The sequence below is a fragment of the Leptosomus discolor genome, unplaced genomic scaffold (genome assembly GCF_034619465.1).
Source record: "Leptosomus discolor isolate bLepDis1 unplaced genomic scaffold, bLepDis1.hap2 HAP2_SCAFFOLD_45, whole genome shotgun sequence".
Classification (NCBI taxonomy): Eukaryota; Metazoa; Chordata; class Aves; order Leptosomiformes; family Leptosomidae; genus Leptosomus; species Leptosomus discolor.
The window spans coordinates 1,307,457-1,333,012 of NW_028237842.1; the positions used below are offsets into that span (position 1 = coordinate 1,307,457).

At 51.7% G+C, this 25,556-nt stretch overlaps 1 protein-coding gene across 1 annotated transcript; it reads right to left on the reverse strand.

The window, feature by feature from the left end:
- Positions 1-7,337: 7,337 nt before the first annotated feature.
- LOC147412674 (acrosin-like) lies at positions 7,338-12,359 on the reverse strand. Its single transcript, XM_086481144.1, has 5 exons — positions 12,340-12,359; positions 9,237-9,437; positions 8,618-8,898; positions 8,200-8,339; positions 7,338-7,714 (listed from the first exon to the last, which is right to left on the reverse strand). Exons 1-5 carry the CDS (start codon positions 12,357-12,359, stop codon positions 7,367-7,369), a joined length of 990 nt encoding a protein of 329 aa, XP_086337270.1. The 3' UTR covers positions 7,338-7,366.
- Positions 12,360-25,556: the final 13,197 nt, after the last annotated feature.

The window sequence follows — 25,556 nt, forward strand, 5'->3', positions numbered from 1 at the left end:
AACATAAGGTGGAACTTTTTCACTGTGAGGGTGGCGGAGCACTGGAACAGGCTGCCCAGAGAGGTTGTGGGGTCTCCTTCCCTGGAGACATTCAAACCCGCCTGGACATGTTCCTGTGTGACCTGCTCTAGGTGGTCCTGCTCTGGCAGGGGGGTTGGACTAGGTGATCTTTCGAGGTCCCTTCCAACCCCTGACATTCTGTGGTTCTGTGATACCTCAACCTAGGCAGGTTATTTTGCTTCATTCCCATCTTTTTCTAAAGTGAACCTCACAGTTGTGATAATCATGAAAGAGCTGGGGTTTTTTGCCCTTACACAAACAGGACTTTCTAGAATAGCCTCTTCATTTCCCTATTCTGTGTTGGCAGCTCTGAGCGTTTAATCCGATCTGCCCGAGTCTCGGGAGCCCCGAAGCAGTGTTCTGAAGCAGCCCTTGTTAGGGATTCCTTCAGAGGTGTTAAAATACGAGCTGCTCGCTCTGCTGTAAATCGGAGTGATGGAAAAGGCCACGCTGCTTTTGAGTCCTTTTTTCCCTTCACTTTTTGTATCACAGAGGAAACTCGGGTACACATGCGGCCTCACCGGAGGCCGACTGGAGCCGGTCCTCCTGGGAGCAGCAGGGCTGCAGTCGGGGACTCTCCCCTGGGGTCGGGACGTTGCCTGAGGAAACTCCCTGGGATTGAGAGCCCTCACCCACCCCCCCACCCCCCACCCCCCCCCACCTTTGGTGAGTGAACGCTGCTAGGAAAACCTAGCAGGCGATGCAAAACCAAGGGGATCTCCCAAATCAGAGCTGCAGGAACATGGCCATGTCAGGACCTTGGTACAGCTCTTTTGTGGAATATCACTGTTCCTCAGACAGGATGAGTGTTTTGGTTTAGTAATCAGGCCACCTTCGGCAAGGTTGTGGGTGTCCCTTGCCACGTGGGGAAGGGAGCAGCTTGATGGGAGCCAGGGCCTCTCCGCTCTGCCTTTGGGGCTCGGTGCAGAAGAGATGGCACCTCTTCACAAGGGGCGGTGATGGGGGATGGGAAAGAAGGGCCCACGCAACCCTTGACAATTAACAAAAGTACTGTTTATTGGTGGGAGAGGTGGCAGGTGAGCCTGTGGAAGTGCCTAGCGTTTGTGTTCAGTTAAACAGGGCTTTGCCCTTGTGAACCCATTTTGGCTATGGCCAACGAGTGCCTTGTCTCTCAAGTGTTTTTCAGTAACTCCCAGAATGACCCCCATAATTTTACCTGACGCTGAAGTGAGACTGATAATTTGGAAACAAGCAATTCATAGTGTTCAGTGCCTTCATTAGGATACTTTTAGTCCGTTAAAAAAAACCCACCTAGTATCAAATTGGTGATGTAACAGCCTAAAAGCCCCAGGATGTAAGGCACCGCCAAAGCACGAAGGTGGGCATGGAAACGTCAAGTTTCCCAAAAGAGCCCCTTACTTGATGACAGAGATGAGGACGGGTGACAGGAGTGTAGATGCAGTCACCAAAGTGCCAAATAAGAGAGGCTGAAAGCACTTTTATTCTTTTGTCGTCGTTTGTCGTCCCGTGGTGAAGGGGCAGAGGCTGGGCCGCTGGTGGGGAGCCGTCCGGGCGCTCCTGCGACGCTGTTGGCAGCATGTCATGCAAAGGAGCCCGGGTGGCTGGGGTACTGCCAGGTGATGGCTGTGGCAGGTGCACCCACTGCCATGGTTCTTCTGGAGGTGGATCTACCTCCATGGCTCCAGCGTCGTCCTTTGGTGGGCTGCCATACCTGGGCCTCGTACCATGCCTTCAGCAGATAGACATGCCGGGGCCCCACGCTGTTCCCCTGTGTGCCCACTGCGGTGCACTGGACGATGATGCTTGTGTGAGCACGGGCGACGGCTCTCGTGGCATGAGAGGTGGTGGTGTTCCTCCTTCTCCTCCTCCTCCTCTGCCAATTGTCCTTCTTCAGGCTCCTGAGAGGTGTCTTCCTCTCTGGCCATTGCGGGAACCGTCTCTGTGCTGTCCCACGTGAAGGTGGGCAGCCACCCGCCTCGCCGCTCCGGCTGCTCCCTGGCAGGGAGGCCTGTCTGGGCTCCACGCCGTTCCCTGGTGGGCCTATGGACAGGCGCTGCATGGCCTCAACCAGGGAATCGATGTCGCTGGCGCTGACGGCAGGAGGGGTGATTTTGTTGTTGTTGTTCCTCCTCCGCTGCCTCTGCTTCTTCCTCTGGGGTTGCGGGAAGCCGCTCTGTGGCGTCCCATGGCAAGGTGGGCAGCCATCCGCCTCGCCGCTCCAGCTCCCCTTCCTTCCAAGCATGCTTGGCGTCCGAGGGCTGGCAGCGAAGTGTGGGCCAGCTGCAGGGGCCCCTGTCTTTATAGGGCCCGGAACAGAAGGCAGTGAGGTGGCCATTGTGACGTCAAGTGTGGCCATGGTGATGTCAGTTGTGACGCTGGCTGATGGGTGTGGCCAAATATGGTGGGCTTAGGCATGGGGGGCCCATGGCCTGAAAGGTGCCCAAAGTCAGGATAAGGAGGGTGGTGGTGAGGGCTGAGGGCCCCTTTCCTGGGGCTCGCTCCAACATGCCCCAGGGAAAGGCTGCCCCTTGGGCCCAGGGACCGCCCTCCACCTCCCCTCATGGGCCGTGGGCCCCAGCCCCCTCCTCGTCCCGTGCCTGGGGGCAGACGATAGGCAAGCGATGTGCCTGCAGAGAGGGGCTCCGCCAGGCAGCAAGACGTCACCCTTGAGGCACACTTTAGGGACTGACGCCCCTCTGTTGACAGGGGGACGAGAAGAAATAGGTCCATGGCCAAGAGCAGGGCTGGGGGAGGCTGGAGTCGTGTGCTGGGTCTTTTAGCCAGGGCCTGTGTCCTTGTTTTCCCCTCAGGCCATTCTGCTGGATGAGGGGTCTGGAGGAAGCACAGGGGTGGAGTCAACAGCAGGTCGTGGCTTGTCCCCATTTTTTCCCTGAGCTATCTGTGGTGGTGATCCTGAGAGCTGCAATGGGGAGGATGCAGCCAAAGCGCTTCTGTTTGCAGAGGGATCGTAACCACATGTTGGGAGGATCTGCTGCGTGCTGCAAGAGAGAAAGCCAAAGACAACAACTAAAGTGAGGAGAGAAGGCCTGTGGGAGAAGGGTGTGGAGTGTAAGGCATTCATGCTAGAGAGGGCAGATAGACAGAGTAGAAATTGAGGAAGAGGGAGAGGGAAATGTCAAAGTTATCGATGGCTATAGAATGCCCGAGACTTGGGCTCCCAGCGAGAGGCAGAGGGGCAGCAGTAGGGGCATTCTCGTGTCCTTTTACGAGTTCCTTGGGGCAAACATACTACTGGTATATGTCCAGGTTGGGAAAGGCTTTGCCTGTGTGGCCAAGTGATAGAACGGCTGTAGCTTTATACTAAAACCAAATAAAATATTTGTCATTCAACTTTCCTGCTTCAGGCGATGCTTAGAAAGAGACCAGAAGTACGATTTTGTCCACGCAGTATAAAATACAATCTTCAAGGAGGAAGATGAAGTGATGAAGTTTGCCTTAAGGTGCTGTTTTGGTTTGGTCTGTCTGGTGGGGATGAGTAATTTCTTGGATGGGAAATGACTTTAACTTAAAAAATGGCACGTTAGCCCGTCAAAAAAGGAAAAGCCTAACAAGCCTCTTTTGCGTGCCAGTAAGGAGTAAAGTACAACTACATTAGAGAGGTGGTGGTGTAGTTGGTGTGGTCACTGGTGATGTTCACAAACCACTGGGAGTGCAGTCTCGGTGCTGGTCTGGAAGCATGGGGCGTTCAACCCAAAGAAGCATCAGACAAAAAATCGGAGAAGGGATTAAGAAAAGGAGTACAAAGAAGGTGAAATAGTAATGCCTGATGATGTATGGAAAGCCAGCTGCAGATTTTCTTTCTTAATATTAGAAAAAAATGAGCAAACGTGAGACATTTGAAAGCAGAAGAAAAATATTGTCGTACACCATGTGTGGTGAACCTGTGAAAGGGCTCGGTCTGAATTACACAATTAAAGGCAAAGGGTATTCTTTGTAGAAGATGCTCTTCATTCCGAAATGGTTTTCTCTGAAAAATGAAAATGTTCATGTTTATTCTTGGTAAATATCTATTCCAGAACGTTTTGCCTTGTATTGCTTTTGTGTTGCCTTGTCACCTCTTCCCCGGGACTGGCAGTTCCCCGAGTCCCTGCTAGATGGCATGGCAAGCCACCACAATAATAATGATGGGATAAGGCAGATGTGCTGGTAAGTTCTGCACGGTAGCCGAGTCAGCTGCTCAGCCAACATTATTCCCTTCCCTTTTACTTCCTATTTTTCATCATGTTTTCTCACTGACATGTGGGAGATCACAGCCAGCCTTCGAGTTTCTTAACAATTAAAGCAACGATAAGCAGAGGTAAAGTTTGTCTTTCTCCTCTGGGGATGAAAGGAGATGAAATAAATAGTGCTTGTAGCTGTATTTCAGAAAGCACCCTTGAGTTCTGATAGATGTTCCACCGCTTTTCCCCTCCTTCCCGCTGCAGAAACACTGCGATCCAAGCTCTAGCAGTGTGCCATTCCCTCCTTCAGACCCAACTGCAGGCGAAACTTTCTCCTGGGTCCCGTAAGAGCTTGTGAATCTATATCCACCGCCCTGCTGCACACCGCTCTGGCTTCACAAAGACCCTGCTGGGATGACGGCGTGACGTTTGAGTGCTGGCACGAACAACTGTAGATAGTTAGGGTCTGGCGGCCGGAAGATATCGCGCTGTACGGAAACATAGGGCCCCCCCTCCCGATAGCCAATAGTGCCTGGTTTATAATGTAAGCAGATGGAAATGAGGTCATAAACCTAAGCTATATAGCGCCGCATCACCCAGCAATAAACGCCATTTGCCGTCGACCACATTGGTGTCAGCGAGCTAATGGCCCGAGCGGCCCGGGGAAGGCCGCCGTGCCGTTCCTGAGCCAGGTCGCCACGCCATCAAAGGCAACAAGTGGTGCCGAAACCCAGGAACACTCGCCTGGAATCGGGTGAACGGCGGCCAGAGCGGCAGGACCAGCCCGGCGGGGAGGACGCTCCCGGACCAACAAGGAGGATGGAAGCCCTTGTGAAGGTCGTATCACAATTACATAAGCAGTGGGGTGTTGATTGTAAACCTAAAGATTTTACCCTCGTGGTTGCGAGGCTTTTGCAAATTGGGGTCATTGACCAGCCGGTGGATATTCTCCACCCTGAAGTGTGGGATAAATGTACTAAAGCGTTAGCTGAGGAGACGATGTCTTCGGGTCGAGGGAAAAATCTTAAGTCGTGGGGGAAAGTTGTAAAAGCCCTGCAGAAGGCCATACAAGAGCAGGAGACCTGGAGGGCAGCAAAGAACTGTTTGTGGGCCACCCCAAAATTGGGAGTTGGAGCAGCCACACAGACTTTGCACCCCCCAGACGATGACTGTTCTGCTAAGCCTAAAAATCTGCAAGAGGGCGACACGTCCCCTCAATCCCCAAACCCCGACCCGCTTACTGAGGGACAAGAACGAGCTAAATCCTTCTGGGGTAGACTAGCCGAAGAGGCCAGAGGCGCCACGGAGAGATCGGGGTCTAATGAAGTCTGGGCTAAAGCACCGCCCTACGCGCCCCAAGATGGCGCCGAGCAAAGCGGGGGAGGACGAGGTGAAGATGCCCATGGCGGGAACGGGGAAGAAGCGCTAGCACTAACAAGCGCACACAATAGGGAGGGGGAGGAGAACGACAGGGGAAGAGGGGGCTGGGGGCGACTGGAAAGAGGAGGGGGGCGTGAGTGACGGGCAGAAAGCCAATCAGGGCGGTCGCTGGAAAGAATGCCCTTATAGGGCAAACACCCCGCCGAGCAGAGGGAGGGGCGAGCCTAGAGGGAGGGAACGGCCCGCCCGCAAGGGAAGTGGGCGGGGCCGAAGCCTGACAAAAAGGCACTGCAAACCGGAAGTAACCAGTCAGTCGAGCTCCGACTCCGGGTCAGACACTAGCTGGGACGAGCGGCTCGTAACTGATTCAAACTCAGAGGAAGAAGAAATGAGAGTAGCTGCAGTTGAATGCCAAAACATCCCCATCCAAAGTAAAGAGTGATCGCGAAGGGAAAAAATTCTTCTTACTAATTGGAAGAAAATTAGGAACGCTAGCGTTCCCGGTCCGGGTGCCGGACGGGGGGCAGAGGGTCCACTCGCCAGTAAACCCTAAGGATATACAAGCGATTGTTAAGGCAATGGCGGATAAAGGGCTTAATTCTGCCATGGTCTCCACCCTCATAGATGGCGTTTTCGGGGGAGACGATATGCTCCCGTTCGACATAAAACAAACTTGTAGATTGATCTTTGATGGGGCAGGGCTGATCGTTTTTAAACAAGAATGGGAGGACAACTGTGCGAGGAAACTAGCCCAAGTAACCGGGGCGGATCACCCGCTCCATGGCTCCAGCCTGCAGCGGCTGATAGGTACAGACCCAACAATGATTAACCCCCAGGCGCAGGCCCAGGGCCTGCGGGCCCACGAAGTTCTGACAACTACTCGTGCGGCCAGAGAAGCCATTCGCACGGCCTCTAGAGTTATTGTCAAGCCATCGCCATGGTCCATGATAAAGCAAAATGAGAGTGAGAGTTTTACACAATTTGTGGATCGCCTCCAGGCAGCGGTCGATTCCTCGACCCTGCCTGCGGAAGCGAAAGGCCCGGTTGTTGCAGATCGTTTACGTCAGCAGTGTAATTCGGCAACCAAAGAAATCTTACGATCACTGCCAGTGGGGTCAAGTATCGCAGACATGATTAAGCATGTCGCAAAGGAAGAGCATCTAGCCCCGATTCAGGCGGCCGTTCGTACCGCAATAGCTAATGTGATGGCATGTTTTAAATGTTGAGGACGGGGAGAGCGATAGAGCGGCTTCGGTGGGCACCTGCCACCTAAGCAGGGTCAAACCACCCCAGCCAGGCCCTAAGCATGGGCTTGCGTGCCTTAACGCGTGCCCCCACGGCTGTCTGCGTGGCACGTCGTTGTCTCCTGTCCTCTTGTGAGCCTCGGGGGCCCGTCTTCTCCACCCCATGGGGGCTCCCAGCACCCTCCCCTCTGTCCAGGCACAGTTTCAGCCCTTTGGTGTGACGCTTCCCCTTTGGGCCCGACTTGTCTGCCCGCAGCCTCCTGCCACAGGGGCCTGCCGTGGAAGTCCTTGCCTTGCACAGGAGACTGAACTGGACTGAAGCATGGTCAGCTGTGACAACTGGTGACTTTAATTCAAGAACTAAGTCGAGCGCAGCAAGTGCGTGCCCAGAGAGGAGCATGGGCGGGACAGAGCAGGCCTCTGGCACTGAGGCTGCCTTTGCATCTCAGCAGGCATTGCCCCAGGAGGAAAGGGTGGTGCTACCCTGCAGGCTGCACTGGCTCCTGTTCCTCCTGCTGCTCAAGCCTTGATCCCCCTTAGGACCTGCAGGAGCTCCTGCAGCAGGTTAAAGAATTCCAGCAGCTTCTGCCGTGGAAACTGACAGGGCCTAAACCTGCCCGACTGGGTTGGGATTGGCCTTGGCCTCTGCACGGGGGTTGAGGTGAAGACTGGCTGTGGCGTTGGAGCAGCCGTTCCTGCTGGGCGCAGTCCCATCTGTGCCAGGATCCAATCGTAGAAGTGCTGCGTGGAGGTGTAGACTCCGGGCCGCTTGGCTCTGGCGCAGCCTTTCCCCCAGCTGGTCACCCCCACGAGCCAGAAGTAGTCAGCGTGGTTGTCTTGGCAGACAAGAGGACCACCGCTGTCACCCTGCAGCGGAGCGGAGGAGAGAGAGAGGGTTCCGGTGTTGTTGGGTGGCCCCGGGAGCACTGTGGCGGGCTCCTTCTCTCTCCCGGCACCTGCCAGAGCCGTACCCACTGCCCAGAAAGGCTCTGCTCAGGTGCTGGAGCCTGCAGGGCCTTGTCCAGGAGGGGCTGGTGGGCCTGCAAGGTCGGGCGCTCTCTCCTCTCTGCCCCAGTGGATCGTGGAGGTGGGATCGTGCCAGGACTGGGATCCGGAGCTCTGGGCTGGGGCAAGAGCACTGGGTGGCCTTTCTGGGCAGAGTGCCGGGGCTCTGGGACAAGGCGGGCGCTGGGCAAGGGCCTGCAGACGGGGAAGGGAGGCGAGCCCCGACAGCGGTGGGGACCCAGCGGCGGGAGGGTGACTTGCCGGGCGCAGCCCGCGCCGGGGGACGTTTGGGCGCTGGCGACAGGGCTGCCTGTGCTGCTGGGGGCTGGCGTGGAGCACGCTCCTACCTGGCAGGTGTCGATGCCGCCCCGCGGATAGCCGGCACACACGTTGTGGGGGTGGATGGCCCCTCTGTACCACTGGCTGCTGTTGCAGAGCTTGACATCGATGAGGCGGACCTGGGCTTCCTGCAGGACAGCGGTCGATCCTCCAGCTGTGAGCACAGAAAGGAGTTATCCGGCAGCAGCCCTTCTGTTCCCAGTTCTCCTCCCCTGTCTGGCTGAAGCCCTTCCCTAGGGCTTGCCTTTGCCCCTGCAGAGGCCTTGTGCCGGGCTTGCCCTTCCATCTCGCCTTGGCTAACGGCTCGGGCGCCTCTCTTCGTGGCCGTACGTCCCCACAGCCCGACTCTGGCTTTTGCCGCCGTTGCTGCCATAAGCCCAGCCCGCCCTCCCCAGCGCGCCGAGCTTGCCCTCGGGACACGAGCACTGTTTGGGAACTCACATCTTGCCATGGTGGCACCCCAACCGCTGACATAGCAGTTCGTCAGCCCTGACACTCTCAGCGAGGTGTCCGGCACGCAGGCGAGCTGTACGTAGTAGCCGCACTGGACAGGCTGGTCCAGTTCCAGCAAGGCGATGTCGTTCCTCTCCGTGCCGTTACGGTAGTGTTCGTGAACCACCAGCCGCTGAATGTTGCGCACTTGGGTCTCAGGGCCTGGCTGAGCCAAGTGGGTGGCCCCGATCACCACGCGCCACATGGCCACATTCCTGGAAGGCAGGTGGAGAGAGGGCTCAGAGGGAGCGGAGCCCCGTGCTGCAGTAGCCTCCCAGTTCCCTGCCTTCTGCTTCCCAAGGCAGGGAGGAAAGCAGCGCTGCGGAGGGTGCCAGTGCCCCAGCACACCTTGGGCACCAGGAACATGGAACTGGAGGCTGCTAGGAAGCGGTGGCACGAGCCCAGCCTTCTGCGGAGCAGTCTCTCAGTTGGGCTCGCCAGTGCCCCGGCACCGAGCGCACTGCAAGGCACCGGGATGGCAGGAGCTCGTGGTGCTGCAGACAGGGCGCCTGCTGGTGCTGTGGGGATAGCCCCCTTCCCTGGTCCTCCTTACCTGGCCCCGACGAAGCAGTGGGCTGCTGTGAGGACCCACTGCGGGCTGATGAGGGACCCTCCGCACACGTGGCCCGTGCCCGTTTTCCAGGGGTTCTGGATGCTGACGATCCAAGGCCAGGCCCCTGGCTGGGCACCCGTACCACCCACGACACGTGACATGCCATAGTGAGCCGCCATGGGCCGGAGCCCGCAGGTCCCGCTGTAAGAAGAAACTCATGAGTGTGCTGCTGGACGGCTGTGCTGCTGTTGAGGCTGAAGGTCAGCCGTCTTCCCTCCCCCCGAGGGGCTGCATGGACGGCAGGGCCAGGGAACCCCGTGGCTGTGCCTCCAGCCCTCTGTCCGCTTCAGCCCCGTAGATGGGTTGTGCCAGCGGCCTGGGTGCTGGAAAGGAGCTGAGGCTCCCACAGGGGGTTCGGGAAGCTGTGGGGTGGCCACGGGGCACAGGCGGGCCCCCTCCAGTGAAGCCCAGGAAGGGCTGCCCGAGCTCCCTCCCAGAGCCTCGGCCCACTTACCCACAGCTGGCCCACATGCCGTGCGCAGGCCGGCACACGGCCAGCAGGACGAGGAGGGCGAGCAATTTCATCGCTGCCGGCGGCACGTATCAGCTGCAAGAACGAGGTCTTGTTGCCTCCAGCGCAGCCGCCGACGTACTGCCCGCAGCAGTCACGCTGCCTGAGGTGTCCTTGGCCCTGGGGCTGATGTCACAGAGCCGCCGTTTCTGGGTGTGGGGCACGGTGGTCTCTCGGAGGGGTTGGAGGTGGGGGTGTCAGCAACATGGGGGGTTTCCAAGCAGGAGGGGAGGCAGAAGCCGGGATCAGACTCCCCTGACTGACCCCTGCTGAACGAGGGCGCGCAGGCCCCGTGGCAGGCAGCGGCGCCTGCCTCCGAGCGCTGCCTGCTCACAGCCAGCAGGAAAAGAACAAGCGTGGCATGACGGCCTCTTTGGGAAGTTCACTGCCACCCTGCTCTCCACAGCCGTTTGCCTCCAGGTCCTGCCCAAAACACGAACACCGGGGAAGATCACCGCTGCAGGCAGTATGCGCCTGTTTGGGGGTGGAAGAGCCAACCCGGTCTCAGCCGTGGCCGGCAAGCAGCCATGTGCGACGGGGACGAGTCCCGCAGACCTGGATGCCTCCAGCGGCTGACGGCCAGAGAGCTTTTGACCAAACCCGGCGCAGAGCAGCCCCCTCGGAAAGCTTTGGCTCTCCCCAAGGGCCGCTGCTGCAGCCGGAGCGCACGGCAGCGTGGGCAGCTCTGGCCCGCCCGGCCTCCAGAGGGGGCGCCTGCAGACGGGGCCGCCCCGCGCAGCTCACGTACGGCAAGCGAAGAAAGCGTTTTTCCTTCTTTTTCTCTCTTTAGTGATGGAGGTTTTCTTTCCTTTTCTTTCCCCAGTCTGGCCCTGGTGTTTGGCTTTGGTTTTCGGCCTCGTTTTTCACAAAATTCTCACAGGATTTCCAAACCTTGAGTTCTTTCAGCCTTGTTTTTCCCAAGATTCAGGGCCTCTTGTTTTGTCTGATGGACCAAGGGGACTGTCAGCAAGAGTTCCTTTCTCAAAGCTTGGTCCTGTTTTTCCAGACCCCAGTCCTGTTTTTTTTCCCAAGATTCAGGGTCTGCTTCATCCGCTGGACCATGTGGTCTATCAGCAATGCACACCTTACTAGTGACTGTTCCTTTGAACAAGAAGAAAACCGCCAGACTGGTGAAAGGGAAACATCCTGCCCCGGAAAGTACCACCAGAGCGTCTTGCTTGGTTAGACTAAGAGATGGGCAAGAACAAATCAGTCAGTGAAAACATGGTTTTGAGGAAAAGATCCAAAGAAATTGCGGCTTTCGGGGGCCAAGGTGAGGCAAAAGAATGCATCTTTCAGACCTAATACTGTGAACCATTCATAGGTTTCTTTTAAACTAGTCAATAAGGTGTATGGGTTTTGCCACTACCGGCTGGAAATCTTCAGCTCTCTGATTTATTGCCCGCAGGTCTTGTACCAACCCTCAGGCTTCTTGACAGGCAGAATAGGAGTGTTATACTCTGAGGAGCATTCAGTTAATAACCCAAATTTTATAAATTCGCCTATAATACTTTGCACTCCTTGTCTGTCTGCCAATTTCAAAGGATATTGTTTTACCCTGACGGGTCATGCTCTTTCTTTCAGTTTAACAACAACCAATTCTGCATTTTTAGCCTTTCCAGGTATTCCCAAGGCCCATACTCCTGGGTATACCTGGTCTTTTATTTCTTGTACAATTTCTTCTTCTCTAATCTGGGGTACAGTGAGGGCCAAAGTTAAGATTTCAGTGTGGTTTTCCTTTGGTACTGTAAATTCAATTTCTCCATTGTTAACATTTATTTTGACATTCAATTGCTCTAGGAAGTTCCTTCTCAAAAGTGGTTTAGGGGCTTCAGGCAGGCAGAGGAATTGATGAACCCCTACACTTTTCCCAATTTTGAATTTTAATGGTTTCCGAAAGAAAGCCTTCTCAACCTGCCCAGTTGCTCCCATAATATTAACAGTTTGCCTACTCACAGGTAATAAAGTCTGATTTAACACTGAAAATGTGGCACGTGTACCTATTAAAAATTCTACAGGTTTCTCTTCTTTCCCTAGCTGAACTTTTACCAAGGGTTCCGCTAGGGAGGATTCCCCTGGTCCCAGTCAATCTTCTTCCATGTTGGCAGCTGTCACTGATTTGCCCAGTCTCGGCCATTCCTTTTCCAATGCCCCATTTGCTTACAACAAGCACACTGTTCCTTTAAGAGGGGTTGACTGCCTCTAGGTGGGGGCACTTGCACCACTTCTTACAACTCTCAGCCTTATTCAGAGGGGTTTCTGACCTCCTGCCCTGCGCAAAGCACCTGCTGTAGCACCAGCAAGTGTTTTGCCCATTATTCTCTCTTTCTGACTGTCTCTATTCCGATATACTCGCCAAGCACTCTCCAGCAATACCGCACTAATCAATTCCTGGCTCCTGTTTGGTTGGGGTCCCAGCCGGGATTGGTAACTGGAACGTGATTATCCGCTGTTCCAGCAGAGTCCCAGCCAAGGTTAGAGCCTGTACTTGAGCTCTAGCTGCCCTCACAAGCATCTGTTTCTCCGACTCACTAAAACACCACATCCAACATCGCATCCACATCCTCCCAGTCAAGGTCCTGAGGTTTTTTACAATCTCTTCTCTGACCCCTGCCTCTGGTTCTTCGCCCCCTACAGCGCCACAGTCTCCTCCCTATCACCTTCTTTTTCGGTCGGAAGCAAATAATCCTCCAGCCTTTCATTCTGCAAGCCAATTTTGAAACCTCTCTGTCCAGTGCTACATACCGAACACCATCATTTTAATTTCTCTTCTTGCTTATTTTTATGTCTTTCTGTCACCAGAACCATAGGATCCTGGGACGCTGGGTTGATTCCACATTCCTTTTCGGTGTAGAAACAACATGAGTTGCAACAAAGTGTTATCTTTCAAAGTTCCGTTAAAAGGCCATTTTCCCCATCAACCAGTACATAAAGGGGCCTCCATTGGTTACAATATTTGCTCAGGGTCTTCTTATTTACCAAGCCCCCAGTGGGCCCCCAATTTCCTCCCAATGCACTAATACGCACCCAAGGGGGCTTTTCTTTAAAATCCCCCCCATCCTCTAATTTTCCAATCTATTTTATCAGGGCTTATTGAGCCCTCACGATACTGAAAGAGTTCAACCCCTGACAATCCCTGACTAAGATACAGAAAAACTTTACTCGCATCTTTCCTGAGTTTTTCTTCCCCTGCAAGGATGGCTTTAGCTATTTGCTGAGCAAAGCTGATAAATAGGTAACATCTTGCCTGACATCAAGGAGACAAAGCTCCAGCCATCAAGGAGACACCTCTAGTACACAACTGCTTGTTACAAAAGGTTGCATCAGAAAAGGGGCCCGGGCTTGTGCTCCAGAAGGAGGATTCAACTAGAGGACAGCTGAGGAAGACTATGAACGCTGGGAACTCATCACCATAAGACTGCCCTTCTCAGGAAATCTGAGGGATATGTATGATTTTTGTGTACAGGGACTGATGTGTTTTGCTAGCCCGTTGGAGCACGGATGGAAGGAGCCATCCCTCGTGCTGCCCGGCGCCGTAATACAGAAGCCCTGCTTAACAACACTGAAGTCGTTAGTGAGTTTTCTTGGATTCAGTTACATCACTGCTTCAGCAAATGCTTCCCAGGCTCTGGAGGTGAAGTGGCCTCACTAAAAACTCAGTTTGGGTAAACATCAAGATTTTAACTACGCAGAGGCAAATTAAGCTTCAAAACACACATTTAAAGAGATATACAGATGCACAATTCAGCAGAGCCTGTGATTCTGTGATTTTTCTGGACACAAATGGCACTAAAAACACGACTAAAACTTTCTTAAAACACACACTTAAAACAAAAAATGGTCCAAGTTTCAGATGCTCCAATGCCTACAACTTCTACAGCCTAAACTTAAGAACATAATGGATGTAGAACAAGGCTTCAATTTTCCAAATTTGCCAGAAGTAGGGAGGCACAGAGAAGCTACTATAAGCTGTCTTAAAACAAGAATTTTCACCATAGTGAAAAAAAACCACTGAAACTCAAAATCCAAAACAGTCTGGGTTTTTGTATGGGTGTTTTTTGGTTTTTGGTTTTTTTTTGGTTGGCTGTTTTTGGTTGTGGTTTTTGGGTTTGGTTTGTTTGTTGGCTGGATTTTTAAATGACAGTCGAGGACATCAATATCAAGCACAATAAAACCCCCGCAAACCACTCCCACTCCCATAGGGAGAAGTAGCATGAGTTAACCTCCTTTTGTTATCCCACAAATCTAACTCTTCTACAATCCTTTCCTCCATGTATCTAAAGTAGAAAACGAGCTTGATCTTGTTTAAAAAGCAGTGACCATCAAGACAGAACACAAAGGCTTACAGCACTGTCAAGACTAAACGGTTTAAACCGTTTTCTCGGTTTCAAGTCGAGCCATCACCTTACAACTATGTACTGCACAGAAACAGTGCTTTCCACTTCTCTCACAGAGGAAAATAAGCTTTAGATTGGAAGGTAAAAAAGAAAGGGGGGCGGGGGGGTGGGGTGGGGTGGGTGTTTGAGGTGGATAAGCAGAAGCCTCCGCTCTGACCACGGAGGCGAACATGAGGTTTATTACTCCTGACGCTGCTCCTGGATCCCACACTGCCACCAGGAAGGAGAACTGACCTGGGCAAGTCGAGTTTCAGATTGATTTCTGTCCGAGGGAAGGAACCGCAGGGAGATCCTGCCTACGTCAGCTCCCCAGCCACATCCCCCACGGCGCCACACGAGCCTCCCCAGCTCGCGCTCTCCGTTTTGAGATGAAAAACAGCTGAAAAGGAGCTACAAGGCGCTGGCCCAAGGGCACCTCCCACCTGTCATCTCTGCAGCCGCGTCAGAGGTTGGGGTCAGGCCCCAAGCCCCGGCGGTGGCTGACGACCCTGTGCCTGATTGCGGCTTTGTCTGGGAGCCGCGCGTGCCTCCCGCCCGCTGCCCCGCGAGAGCGTTCATCGCCGCAGCGGGGACCGAACGCAGAAGCCGCCGGCGGGACGCTCGCAGCCCCGGGCCCGTTTTCCCGCAGGCGCCGTCACGGCGGGAGACGCGGCCCGGACGCGCCCGCCCTCCCCCCGGCAGCGGAGGGGCCGCCCCGACCCCCCCCGCCCCGGGCCGCCCTCGCCGCGCCGCGCCGGCGCCTGCGCTCTTGCGCCGCTCGCACTTGCGGTGAGAGGCCGGGGGAAGAGGCGCTGCCGGGGCCGCCTCGCCGTCCGGCGGCGGGGCCGGCGCTGCGGCTGCGCGACACCAGCCCCGGCCCGGGCCGAGGGAGCTGCAGCCCCGCGGGCGGGAGGCCTCTCCCGGCGGGAGCGCCGCTGCGGGGCCCCGGAGGGGAGCGAGGTAACGCGGCGTCCGCCTGCGGGGCCTCCGGTCCTGCTCTCTGCGTCCCTGCCGCCGGGACCGCTCCCCTTCCCTGGCCGCCCCGTGCCTTCGGAGAGCCGCCTGCCGGGGGCGGCCGCGACGGGGTGGAGGTGAGAGGGTTTCATCTCGGCGCTGCGGGGGAGGGAGGGAGGGAAGTGCTTGACGGCCGTAACTGCAGACCGTGGGGGCTGGGAGCTGAACTGGGAAGCCGCAGCTTTCGGGACTTGTCACCTTGGCGGTGGCGCCGTACTTCAGGTGACCTCGCCGGGAAGCGAGTGAGGGCAGAGCTGAATCGTTGGACTCGGAGATGCGGTTGTGTTTAACTGAAGCAAAATGACAGTAAATGTCCCTGATTGTGCTTTCTTGCAGCACACAGCGGGTCTTCCTTAGGAGAACTGTGGCTGTTGAAAGCTGTGGGAACGGAGCCAACAGTTTTGACTTCAGGTGGGCTCTTAAGTGGCAAATAAATGTGTTCCATGGCAAGACAATGTTCTAGCTTTTGGCTTTGTCGCTGAGGTAAAAATTTCAGCTGTTGAGTTGCAGCAGGCACAGTTCTCTGTAGCTTCAGTAATGCCAGTGTCAATAACACTTGCTGCTTGCTGTTGTGGGTTTTGAGGGGTGCTGGTGGTATTTTACTTAGTATGAAGGATTCAACATTGTTTTACTGTCTGCAGTCACAATTTAATGCTCTATTGACCTTTCACAGTGTGTTCAGAAGCGTTGTTAGCCTCACCTTCCTTCAGAGAAGTCCTCTCTGATGTCTCTGGTGTACCTACTGTTCTACAGTTTCCCAAACCTCAACCCAAATAAAAAGGCAGTACTAAGGAATTGATCCCTTCTGGGTGGAGTTTCTGAACAGTTTGGTGTAGGTGCCTCCAGCAAAGAAGATAAAAACAGTCATTTCAGTTTCTAGGTGCTTTGCCTGAAGTTTCTGCAAAGCTTTAAGCTCACTCACGTAAATCAGTGAGGCTTTAGAATTATCTCTTGTTTTGTTTTGTGGTTTTTTATTTTTTTAAAACACATCTTTTCCTGTGTCCCTTGAAACAACTCTCCTGGTAGAGGTGGAGGGAGAAGGACTGGGAACAGTCATGCCTCAGGGGTGACGTAGCCAGGCACGCTGCTGGATGCAAACTCTAACGGACTGGAGCCCGTGGATTGCAATTAGACAGCCAAAACTGCTGCAGCCCCCAAAGGTGTTCCTCGTGCTTCTGAGTGTGGCTGTGCTTGGGGCAGGAGTGTTCAACCTTCCTGTGAGCCGCCAGTTGAGCCCTGTGTTTGAGGGTGCTGTAACATTGGGTAGTAGGATGACTTGGGGAACTCTTCTGCCCAGTTAGAATCCCACAACATTGCAATGGCAGTAACTTTTGTAATTATGTCTTTTCTTACGAGGTGCTTGGTGGACGAGGAGAAGCTGAGCCTGGAAAGCTGTGGCTGAGCGACCCCGAGGCGATACTTATGGACTGGTCCGACGTGTGGGATTGGAGAAACGGGAGCAGGTCAGTTAAGAAACACCTCCATGTCAGGGGAACATCAAACAAGCTTTTTTTGGCAATGAAGGGGGAGAGAAATGGCTAGCTTCGTCTATCTAGAGACAGGCTGATTCAAAGTGTGAAAGTCTCCTCGAAAACAAAGAACCCTGAGGTAGTGGAGAACTTGCTGTGGTTCAGAAGGTTTGGTTAAAATTTAGGCACTCACGAATAAGAACCTCTAAATACCTGTAGCTTGTGCACATAAATACAATGTAGGCAGCGCAATTTCTTGGAAAAGCTTTCCACCTCTACCGTGCTTTACCAGTTCAGGAGTCTCAGCAACTGGAGATCTTAAAAGCTCTGATTCTCAGATCAGAGTTCACGGTACAGGTTGCTGGGTGCGCGCTGTGTGTTTTATTCTGGCAGAAGAAAAGGCCTGTATGCTGTGACCCCTGGGGTACCTTGTGGGTGCAGCTATCAGTACACCTTCAAGGTGAAGAGTGTGTGTATGTCCAGAGAACCCAGTTATTTCCAGGCCCACCCACTTTCCTGGAGGATGGTGAGGACTGTGCAAGGACTGAGCTGTGAACGGAAGGAGTTTGCCATCAGCTGAAGTAAGGGTCTGCGGGGTTGTTTTGTGTTCAGGAAAGATAATTGGCCGCTGGTCTTCCAGATCCTCGAGCCCCTTGCTTCTGTCAGGAAAAAGGGCAGCTCTCTGGTACAAGACCAGTTGTGCTGGTGGGTTGCTGGGGAGGTGCTCAAACCAGAGCTTGCTTGCCAAGAGCACCGTCAGGTGGTGAAGAGGGAGACCCCCAGGTCCGAGTTGCCGGGGCCAGGAGCAGCAGTCAGTCTCTGCCCAGACTTTTGGAATGCCGTGGGGACAGGTTTACTCGTGCCAGGCTGGGGTCTGTTAGATACAGCCTACGCTCAGCCACGGGGAGTGGAATTTAGGGGTGGGATTACTGTGCAGCACAGGGGGGCACAAATTACTGTGTTTTCAACTCCCCCTTTAGCGTAAGACTAAGGGTGAGCGTGCGAGGGGAAACCTCTGGGCGTAGTCACGAGGGAGACTTGTGCGGGACTTGCAAAGTGGGGGTTTTATGTTGGTCCTACGCTAGCGTGGTACAAAGTGCCTACAACGGCGGGCACTGGTGCTGCGCTGCAGAAGGGAACGTCCTAACCACTGGCCCCGTGTTGCCCCCGAGACTTCCACATGTCACATCCCACTTCTTCATTGCCCCTTCTCTATGGGCTCAGGGTTACGGTCTTGCCGTGACTCAAGTGTGTTTCTGACCGTCGGAACAAATTTCTAACGGGTTTAATATTTAGGAAAATGAATGTAATACTTATTGTAGTTTACTCATGCGTTAATTACTGAGTTGGAAAAAAAGCCGTGTTCTTTGAGATGTGAGCCATGTTCAGCGTCCTTGTTGTGATCCCTTTTATACTCACGTTGTGTAATGCTGACCTTGGGAATGAAGGTATTTCTGCATGTTTTTTTTACTTACATCCTGAAAGTGAGGTGTTGATGTATACATTAGATATTAGGCAAGACAAAATCGTAATGAAATAGCACAGGAATGGTATCTGTCCTCTCACCCAGTTATTATGGTAGAGCAGATGTTTCTGTTGGGGTTTTTGTTGTTGGTGGTGCGTTGGTTTTTTTATATTTAGAATTATCTGTCTGTTCCCTGTTTAGACACAGAGGAATGCAAGATGTTAAAGCTGTTGTGACCTGATGCATCTACAGCTCCAAATGAAGTGGATGAGTGGGATTAATAGATACAATATTAAAACAGAGGAACCTATTTTATTGTAGTTCTAACTTTGCATACATATGAGATACGATGTAATAATATTTATGTAATGCATGAGTAACTATTCATTCTTAAAAACTGTAGAGCCTGAGGTTGTCTGGCAGGTATCAGGCTTTCTGTGTGTGAGGTTAACTCCTTCAGGCTGATTTTCTTTGAAGAAAATGTTTAGGCTCTGCCATATCACGGATGCGGCATCACAAAGTAAACAGTGAAGTGGTTTAGTTCTCCAGCTATTAGAAACACAGTAGGAAATCCCTGGCTTCTCAAGCTGTAAACTGTAATATTAGTTTGCATAATCCAGGCGTTTCTACCTCATCTTGGTTAGAGAAGACACTTGACTATAGTCTGCAAAGGAAGTGTGATTTGGCCATCTTCTATTTGTTTCCATGTGAAACTTTTTAATGGCTTTTTTTCCTTTCTATACCTTTAGTAATGATTGCTAATAAGCTTCAAGAACTTCTTATTACATCTGTGTTCTTTTTTTCTTTTTTTAAAAAGGAGATAAATGTAATTGTGTCTCTTTTCAGAGGTGTTGGACCCAAACAGTCATTGTCAGAAGTCACGTAGGTGACTTGAGAGAGGCGCCTGTCCAATTACTTGTTTGAGAGTTGAAATACAGAATGAAATAAAGTGTAATCGCTTGTGTCTACACTGACATTTTCTTTGAGGAGCAAGAAACATCAGAAACAACTTCTAACTTGCTGTACAAGACAGCGGAGTGTCCTTGGTGTTTGGCTCGCAGGCAGCGCGATGCTTGTCTTCCCTGGAGTTGGTAGGGATCAGAACGACCCTTTCTCACGGGGTCTGACGTGCGTGTCTTGCCTGCAGAAAGGCGCTCAGCTGCCGGGCTGCCTGCCTGCCAGCCACCCACCCTGTCTGTACAGGCTGCTGCTCCTGTGGCGTGGGGAGCTCTGCACGAGCCTCCGTCTGCATCAGGCTGGGTGTCCAGGCTGGGCAGCTGCTGGGGAGTCAGGGTCAGCCCAGGCTCCTCGTTCCACCTGCGGAGCGAAGGGGGGTGATGGGCAGGTGGAAGCGGCTGATGCAGATGTTCAGAAGCCGAACGTCCAGCAGCGCTGCAGCTCGTGGCTAGTGCCAGCTGTGGGCGCTAGCTCTGAAGCTGCCTACCTAGTCTTTCTGCCTCTTCTTCTGGAGGGGTTGTGCTCAGCGAGGTGTATGAACAAGGCCTGCCGGTGTTCTTCTCTCTGAGGGCTTTTGTGTGCTCCTGTGCTCAGCCATCGGTTTGTAAAGGTTTGCTGGTACAATCTAGGAAGTTTAAGTGGTTTGCGGTGTGGTGCTTGAGGGACGTGAAAACCTGACATTTAAGTGAAAATAGCGGAAGGATCAACTCCTCGAATGGACTGTGGTGGCACTAAGGTTTGACAACTTCTTTAGGTCTTTTGAAGGAGAAATCTCGTTGCGTTTGGTAAGACTATGGGCGTCATCTCTTGATGTCCTGCATCTTTATATAGTAAGAGCTTGAAAGGCAAGGATTCAAACTTTTGTTTGAACCCAAAAATGCGCCTACGATTTTCTGTTGTTCTGTAAAATACAGAGAGTAAAATTTTGACTACAATAGCAAAGTCAAGTGAAGCACCGCTAGAATTTATGTTTGAATGCATCTGAGCTGGTTGAGCTGTTTTATTCCATTTTAGCCCTTTGGTGCTTGAAGCAGACTGGCTTGTCTGTTGACACAGTGACTTGGAGGAGAGTGTAATTTCAGAAATGCTGTAGCGCTGCCGTGGTGGTAATACAATGATAGCAGAGTTGAATTTCATGCTTTGTGGTGTAAGGTTGTAGGTATTATTTGATGTGGTAGTCTTTGTATCTGTAAAGGAGTCTCATAATGTTGCTGCTTATATATAGAAAGAATAGCTTTTAATTGACTAGGCAATGCTGAACTATGAAACAAGATTTCGTTACCTTCTAAGGCAGTATTTCTTTTCAACACACAAGAAAAACCTTTGAGAAATTGCAAGGCCTGTCTTTTAGAGTGAAATCATAATGAAAATGGGGTTTTCTGTTTACTTACGGCCTCTTGTTTAGTTGGTGATTCTTGAATTGTCGTCCTTGTGGTGTACGGAGGTATCAAAGTTTTGATTTATTCCCTACTAGCTCTTGGCCATTTCAAGCTCTTGAGCCTTTTCTCGAGATTTCCCTGACTGCTTCAAAATGATTATGTGACTGTTCGGTTGGGCGTTTCTGTCAGGTGCTTATTCAGCTGCAGGAAGACAGAACCAAGCTGTAAATCCATCCAGAAAGAAATCAGGGTGAGACTAGAGGTCATGTTAGGGGAGACATTAACAAACGAGCCGACGTTGCTAAATTATTGCTTTGCTTCACAAGCCTGAGTGCAAAGCAGCTGAGGACACTAAGAGTAAACAGCATACAAGATCCCTGTTGGTGTGTGATGAGAGTTGTAAAACAGGTAGGTGAAGTGTTTTTAAAAATCAGAATTGTGATTTGGGTGTGATTTGAGGCTGCTACGTGACAAATGATACAGAAATAGGTACAGGTTTTACAATTGCTTTTGGAGGGTGTTAGCCTGAGAAATGTGTGTTCAGTTGACAGGAGGGCCTTTGGAGAGGGCAGATTAGGAATTTACCTAAGACAAAGCAACGTGTCATTTGAGGGGTATTATAACTCTGCTGCCACCTTATGTATTTGTCTCTTTTTGAAGGGTTTTGTATTTTACATTATGAGATCACTGATCCAAGAATGAATCTTCTTTCAGGGCAGCACAAACACTCAGCCAAAGAAGAGGATGTTCCGAAGTCACTCTTGTGTGCTTTTGCTGACGAGTTTTGCTGAGGCTAGGTGTAATTCAGAGCAGGGGTTTGCAGTCGGCAAAATCTGAATGCATTTCAGGTAGGTGTCTAAGTTTGGTGGCTTCTGCTTGGTTTTCTGAGAGGGGAAAAAGCCGAGGCAAGTGCTCCAGCTCTAATCTGGCTCCCTTCCAGCAGCAGTAGCTCTGGCATGGCTCAGTGAGGGGGCCTGCTTCTCTTCTTTCCTCTGTTCTTCCCTCCCCTGTGCCCCTTCCCTCCCCTGGCTGGGCTGTATATCTGATGCCGTCCAAGTGTCTGTCTCTCCTCCAGTGCTGCTCACTGGAGAAGGAATGAGCTCCTGGCAGGAACTCGCTGCTTTCTACACTCAGCTCGGGATTAACTTTTCTCCCCTCGTTCTCGCTGTTGTTCCGGACGCCGTTTCCCGCACTGCTCGTGCCCCGTAGCCTCCTTGGTTCACTGTCCCAGTGCTCACGGCCCAGCATCGTTCCAGTTGCTGTCACTTCGCGTATTCCGTTTTTCAGAAGCGGGCACTTCTTGTCAACAGCCTTCCAGTCCCTTCTGCGGTTTCATAGGGAGGGTCTGAGGATGCAAAGCGGACACAGCCATTGTGGTGCGGCTTATGCCTCTGCCTTCCTTTCTCACACCCTCTCCCAAACTACCCCAGCGTCCAGCTCCTGACAGGGGGTTATTCTGTGGGCTGCAGCATGGCCTCGCAAATTTACGGCATCGTACAGTGTAGCTCCGCTTCCAGCACACCACTTGTGCGCCTTGCACGGGCAGGCTTCTCGTGCTTCTGAAGAGCTGTTTGGAAAATAGCCTCCTGTCCTTTTGTTTCTTTTATTCTCCAGAGGTTTATAGCTTCTGTGAGATGTGAATACGGCTGGAGTAGGACTGAGGAATTGAGAGACAGTGTATTTATTCTGAGGTTGTTTTGGTGTTTGAATTTTGTCAGGGATGAGATGGGAGGTCATTAGCCTCTACCTTCCCTGGTTCTTAAAGGGATGTGTTTTCTAGTGTGTTGTGGGGGCGTTTTTGAAGAACCCTCTCCTTTTTTGAGGCGTTTGTTCCATACTTTGTATAGATTGGCTGCTGAGTTGTTTGAGCAGTGAGAAGCTGCCTGAAGAGACTGCGAGATTCAGCTCTGCTGGCATGAAGCTCGTTCAGTAGCAAATTTAGTACCCATATACAGCTTGCTTTAATTCTGTTTCTTGAGTAAACCTTAAAATACTGTGACAAAATCAATGTTCTAGAATCCAGATATTATTTCCATAACCGTTCTTCTGTTTGCTACTGTAGATCACCTCTTGATCGAGTCACTGAATATATTTGTGCTTTTGTGGTTCGATTAAACAAATATACGTGTAACTGACACCGCATGCTTAGAACTCCATCAGCTGCAGGCTTCAAAGTGTTTCACAAAGTAGCTGCATCTATATTGGGTCGAATATATAACTTGGGACTGATTTTTCTGATCAGTGCCCCTGGAAGTAGGCTAACAGCTTATCTGTCTCAGCTACAACGTCCAGTTCTGTCACATGCTTCTTATGGGTGCTCTTTGGCTGCTTGCTGAAATATCTTCTTTTTCAGTGTGTAAAGTGAACCTCCTCAAAATAAGACGCTGGCCTGAAAACAGTTGTCTGTCTTATGTTGTCTCTCTCTGTGCAGCCTGTTTGTGTGTCCAGGTAAACACAGTTGCATCCAAATGGTGTGGAAAGGTTGCCAAGTAGCTGTCTTGAAGTTTATGACCCTGCAGCTGTAAAAGTTACTGGAAGGTTTTGGCGCTGTTAGTGAAAACTGATTTAGATTTGGAAAGCAGAAGAAAAGAAAGCTATTAACTCCAGAGACCATGCCAGCTTGGGTTTGTTCCTCAGTGACAGGTTCTTTTCCTAAAAATTACAGAGAAAGTAGGAGCAGAGGCTGCTTATTTACATTCCAGCTGTGCCTCTGTGCTGTTTGCTGCCTAAAGCAGTGTGGGCTACAGCAAGGCTGTATGTCCTGTTTCAGGTGCAATATCAAGATGCAGTACCCAGTGGGAATCTTGAAAGGGCTGTGGGATGTTGCACCTAATCCGTAATGCTTGGCGTTACTCCTCAGGGGAGGTTTGCAATACAAGTTTTCTGAGTTGTGTATGGTGAGATGTACACTGAGTCTTTCCTTTTGTGTTTGAAACTGCCGAGGTGGGTTTCTGTGTAGCACAGTTCTGGTTAAGCAGTGGGAACTGGAAACTGATTCAGTCCTCGCTTCTGCCGGTCCTGCCTTCAGATCAGTAATGAACACATTTTTATTGCTGCCACCCCTATTATATTTGTCATCCAGTTGAGGAGGTTGTTTTCTGGAGTTCTCGAAATGGCAGCTTTTGTATTTCCTTTACAAAAGCTGTATATTTAACCTAGCTAAAATGTTACAAAAAACTTTCATCACAGATGAATCTTCCTTCGTGTTGTTGTGTGGTTTTATCCGATGACTGTTAAGCAAACAGTTTTGTGGCCTTCACATTTGTAAGCAGTGAAAGCTGGTGTACTGTCTGTAGGAAACCGAGAGAGATTAAGGCAGTTTCTTACATTGAGGTAAAACGAAGCTGTTTTATAAACACTTGGTATCAAATATTTTGATTTTTGGGCTGTTTGAATTACCTTTGTAGTACTGAGGCTTAACCACCTTTACTGTTAGATGTAAATAGCAGCAGGAAAACCAACCCAGTTCAGCTGTGAGTGTTATCTGTTTGTCTGTTTCCTGCAACAGAAGTGGGTTTTGTACCCTCAGATGAATGTTCAGGTTGGAAGGGACCTCTAGAGGTCGTTTAGTTAGTCCAAGCATCCTGCTCACATCAGGGTGACCTAGACCAGCTCCAGGGATGGAAACGCCACAACCTGTCTGGGTAAGTTCCAGTGTTTGACCACCCTCACAGGAAAACAAAAGAAACAGCAAGAGGAAAAGGGGAAAAAAAAAAAAAAAAAAAAAAAAAAAGGAAAGAAAGAAACCAAACCCACCCAAAACTTACTTTTTAAGTTTCTTGTGTTTCCAGTTGTGCCTGTTGCCTCTTGTCCATTCACTGGGCACCACTTGGGTGAGTCAGACCCACTCTTTTTTGCTGCTTCCCATCAGGTTTTTAAAGGCATTGATAAGATTCTTTCCCGCCGCCCCCAGTTCTTCTTAAGGCTACAAAATCCTGGCTCACACAGCCTTCCCTTGTATGTCCGACGCTCCAAGCCCTTAATCGGGCTCCAGTATGTCCGTGTTTGCCTTGTACTGGGGAGCCTAGACCTGGGCCCAGCACTCCAGATGTGTCTCACCAGTGCTGAGCAGAGGGAAGGGTCATGTCCCTCAACCTGCTGGAGCTCTTCCTAATGCAGCCCGGGACACTGTTGGCCGCCTTTGTGGCCGAGGCGCGTTGCTGGCTGGTTCATCCAGGACCCCGGGTCCCGTTCTGCAGAGCTGCTTTCCAGACAGTCTGCCTCCAGCCCGCAGTGAGGGATGGGGTTATTCCTCCGCGGGTGAGGACTTTGCATTTCCCCTTGTAGGGCTTCAGGAGATTCCTCTCGGCCCATTTCTCCGGCCTGCCAAGGTCCTGCTGAATGTCAGCACAACCCTCTGGTGTGTAAGGCACTCCTCCCAATTTTGTCATCTGCAGACTTGCTGAGGGTACACCTGTTCGCTGTCCAGGCCGTTGATGAAGGTGTTCAACAATATTGGCCTCAGTATTGCCCTCTGGAGCACCACTAGTGACTGGCCTCTGTGTTGCATTACCACAAGGCTGCTTCTCCTCACTTCGGTTTCATTTCTCTCTCTGCTGCATAACAGTCAAATCTGGTTTAGAGCTCTCCAGGGTGTGTTTTGTTGTTACCGCTTCCTTTTTTAACATGCCGTCCTCTGGGCTGAGCGTGTAGGCGCTCCATTTCATTTCTGATTACAGCAAGGCTTGTTTTGTAGCTTTTAGAAAACTTGTATGTAGATATCTTGGGTACGGGATGACTAAAGTAAAAGTAATAAATCCTGGGTCTGTATTTTCTGATTTTTGATGGTATGTATTACCTGAACAGAAAACACAGGAATGATCTAAAATAACTGAATGTAAGTCGTCATTTGACTAAGAAGGTGTTCTGTATCAGAAATACAGTTTTAAATTGTCCCATGTTTTCTTTACTTCAGAAAAGTGGCATATGTTGTGCCTAAAGTAATTTAACTTGCCATGGTAACTCAGGTCATTCTTTATTATGTTTTTTTTAATGTATGGTTCTTAAGGAATTTGTGCATTCATATGTATGTTTGTGAACCTGTGATTCCCATGCAGAGTTGGATTTAGTACCTTTCCAGTCGGGATTT

Excerpts from the sequence above, each read along its gene's own strand:
- LOC147412674 (XM_086481144.1), bottom strand. The coding sequence starts at position 12,359 with ATGTTGGATGTGGTGTTTTA. Across the intron at positions 8,899-9,236 it reads CACTGCTTCGTCGGGGCCAG|GAATGTGGCCATGTGGCGCG; the intron begins GTAAGGAGGACC and ends CCTGCCTTCCAG. Across the intron at positions 7,715-8,199 it reads GCGGCATCGACACCTGCCAG|GGTGACAGCGGTGGTCCTCT; the intron begins GTAGGAGCGTGC and ends GCTCCGCTGCAG.